The following is a 3,107-nucleotide window of genomic DNA, read 5'->3' as shown; positions in this document are numbered from 1 at the left end:
GGTAAACTCTTACAGGTATGGAAAGGCTGTCAGCTGGGCTTACTTGATCGAAAATGCTTGCAGAGTGACGAAACTGTTCTGCATGCTCCCATCCAGGGCCTGAGCATTGTTGACTTGTGGGCTTACGTCAAGCGCCTGCCGTCGCTTGTAGAACGGATCTGGCTATCAGCTGAGTCCATTGTGAAGACTGCCCCACCTGTCTTCCTTTGACCAGGAAGGGCAGGTAATATTCCTTTGTCTGGTCCTGAGTGAAAGATGTTGTGTGAGAACTGAAGACAGATACTTTCTTCATTGGCCAAGCCCTCAACGACTTTTTCAAGTTTCACTTGCAACGGTAAGTGAAGGTAGACAGAGAAGTGCTGCCCCTTAACAATTTTGTTGAAAGGTGGGTGAATGTAGCTATAATGGTCTGTGTGAATGGGCCTACCCTAAACATGTACCTTTAGATGATGTGAGAGGGCACTTGCCCTAGTGGTCATGGCCTCTGTAGTTTTATGGGGCACATGACCTCACAGGTGGGGCCCAGTTAGGATTTTCTTCAGGTTGAGTAGCCCTTCCTGCTCAAAAGGTCCCTGAATAAGGTTTGTTTAAGGATGATGAACGAAATACCAATATTTCCAGAGGTGAATTATCCAAACCCCAAAGAATTCCTCTCAACACATGGCTATGATGCTCCCTCACTATTCCTGCTCATGACCAGAGATGCACATATCATCAGTCACCAAGGGACATGCTCAACTGGTTAAGGTCAAACAACTGACAAGCAAATCTGTGGTATGGAGCAGAATATTTGATGTAGTCCATCTTTTTATTTGCTGTAGCCCATTTTTAAAAATTATTATGAGCAGCCCTCGAACATCTCCTCCCTGTTGAGGATCACATATCGTTGATTTTTAAAATTTCATTAGTCTTGCTTACATGCAAAATCCTCACAACACACCCTCATATATATACATTCTTTGTTTTGCCCTGTAACGTCCATAATATTTTTCTTAATGTAAACCCTTGTGGTTAACAAAGAAATCATTATTATTATTATTATTATTATTATCAATATTATTGATGTTGTTGTTTTGTTTTACAGAAGCTGTTCCAAGTATCACCTGGAGACTTCCTGTAATAGCAAGTTGGAATATTTTACTATGGGTGTCATCTATGATTAGGAATGATATATAACGTATGGATATCCGAGAACTAAAATTCTGTTAAATTTGTAATATTTTGAGTTAAGTAGAGAGGAGTCACTGTAATGGACTAACCTCCGCCTCCAAAATTTCAGGCCCTGTGCCTTTAGTTGAAACGATTACTATTATTATTATTATTATTATTATTATTATTATTACTACTACTATTATTATTATTATTATTATTTATTTGTACTAGTAGTAGCAGAAACAACAACACTTCCGCAGTTGGTCAGTATTGGAGGGAGACCTTCAACTGTGACATAAAACAGTCATGCTCTGTTTATCCCCCAGTGTGTGTGCATGTATGTATGCGAGTGTGTGTGTGTGTGTGTGAGGAGCAGAGAGAGAGAGAGAGATTCACACACAGAGACACTATTATTAGCTACATCTCAGTACATCGTATAGCAAGAAGGAAGGAAGGTATGAAGGAAGGAAGAAAGTGTGAAAGAAAGAAAAGGAAAGAGGTCACAAAGAAAGGAAGAAAGACAGAAACATAGGCGATGGTATTCTGCAGTATTAGTATTTCTAGTTAGTATTACTGTTAAGAGTGAGTGTATATGTAGTACAATTAGTATTAACAGTTAGTAAAACTTATGTAGTAGTATTAGTAGTAATAATTAGCGTGGTATATGTCATAGTATTAATATCAATATTTAATGTAGTATATGTAGTGGTGTTAGCGTTAATAGTTAGTGTGGTACAAGTAGTAGTATTAGTGTTATTAAATGTAGTGGTAAAGCTGTAACGGTAAGAGATGTACATACCAGGAATCATTGGTATGTGAGAAGATCTTGAACGCTCATGTCCCCGAGCCTCTTTGCTGGGCGATTCACTTATGGAAACCTGCAAAATAACAAAAACAAACAGATGATCGTTAAAAAGGAAACATTAATTAACGTTTTGCTTTTATGTGTTTCGGTGTTTAGATGGGTTTGATGGATCCCCTACTCCATCCTTGTCATATAACGTCCGCTTTCCATGCTAGCATGGGTTGGACGATTTGACTGAGGACTGGTGAAACCAGATGGCGACACCAGGCTCCAATCTGATTTGGCAGAGTTTCTACAGCTGGATGCCCTTCCTAACGCCAACCACTCCGAGAGTGTAGTAGGTGCTTTTACGTGCCACCGGCACAAAGGCCAGTCAGGAGGTACTGGCAATGGCCACGCTTGAAATGGTGTATTTTACGTGCCACCTGCACAGGAGCCAGTCTGGTGGCACTGGCAACAATCTCGCTCGAATGTCTTTACACGTGCCATCTGGCACGAGTATATATATCTCAAGCAGGATGTGTTTCAAGTATTAAACAGCATACTCATATATTTATAAATACTTTCTTAATGGAATTCAGGTATCAAACAGAATATTTAGTATTACCTTTTTCGTCTTGTTCAATTTGTCACCGGAAATGCCCATCTGTGAAAGAGCCTGTGCCATCTCCCGAGTGTTAATTCCACAGTTGTTTGGTACATTTTTCTGGCACCGCTTGTGGGCATTCAACTTACAGGCTGAAAGTCGACAGAAAGTAAGACACAAGAAAATTATGATAAAACTTCTCTTAAAACAGAAAATCTGTAACGCACACGCAAAAAACCTACAAAATAACACCAACAAAACACGCTGCCTTACCTCAATCACAATTTGTTTAGAAAAAGAATATAGTGTGTTATATATTGTACCGTGGTTTCAATTCCTGAACTGGGTGCTGTATTGTGTTCCTGAACACAAACACTTCATTTCTCATTGCTCTGCAATCACTTTGACATCTGACATGTGGCACACAGTTTCTACAGCTGGATGTCCTTCCTAACGCCAACCACTTTACAGACGGAGTTTTTTTACATGGCAACAGCACCACTGAGGTCACCAAGTAACACACACACACACACATATATACATATATATATATATATATATATA

General features: G+C 39.5%; 1 protein-coding gene across 1 annotated transcript in view; it reads right to left on the bottom strand.

Moving 5' to 3' along the window:
• LOC106875452 (calcium-independent protein kinase C) overlaps nucleotides 1–3,107 on the bottom strand; it is a 50,907-nt gene that overhangs the window by 36,096 nt on the left and 11,704 nt on the right. Inside the window, exons 5-6 of the mRNA XM_052976814.1 lie at nucleotides 2,565–2,695; nucleotides 1,800–2,030 (exon numbers count right to left, since the gene is read on the bottom strand). Of these exons, the coding sequence (XP_052832774.1) occupies nucleotides 1,800–2,030; nucleotides 2,565–2,695 (362 nt within the window). The remainder of the gene's footprint in view (nucleotides 1–1,799; nucleotides 2,031–2,564; nucleotides 2,696–3,107) is intronic.

Source organism: Octopus bimaculoides, chromosome 25 (genome assembly GCF_001194135.2).
Source record: "Octopus bimaculoides isolate UCB-OBI-ISO-001 chromosome 25, ASM119413v2, whole genome shotgun sequence".
Taxonomy (NCBI): Eukaryota; Metazoa; Mollusca; class Cephalopoda; order Octopoda; family Octopodidae; genus Octopus; species Octopus bimaculoides.
Note: the sequence above shows the minus strand (reverse complement) of the source record. Positions and strands in the feature narration are given on the sequence as shown.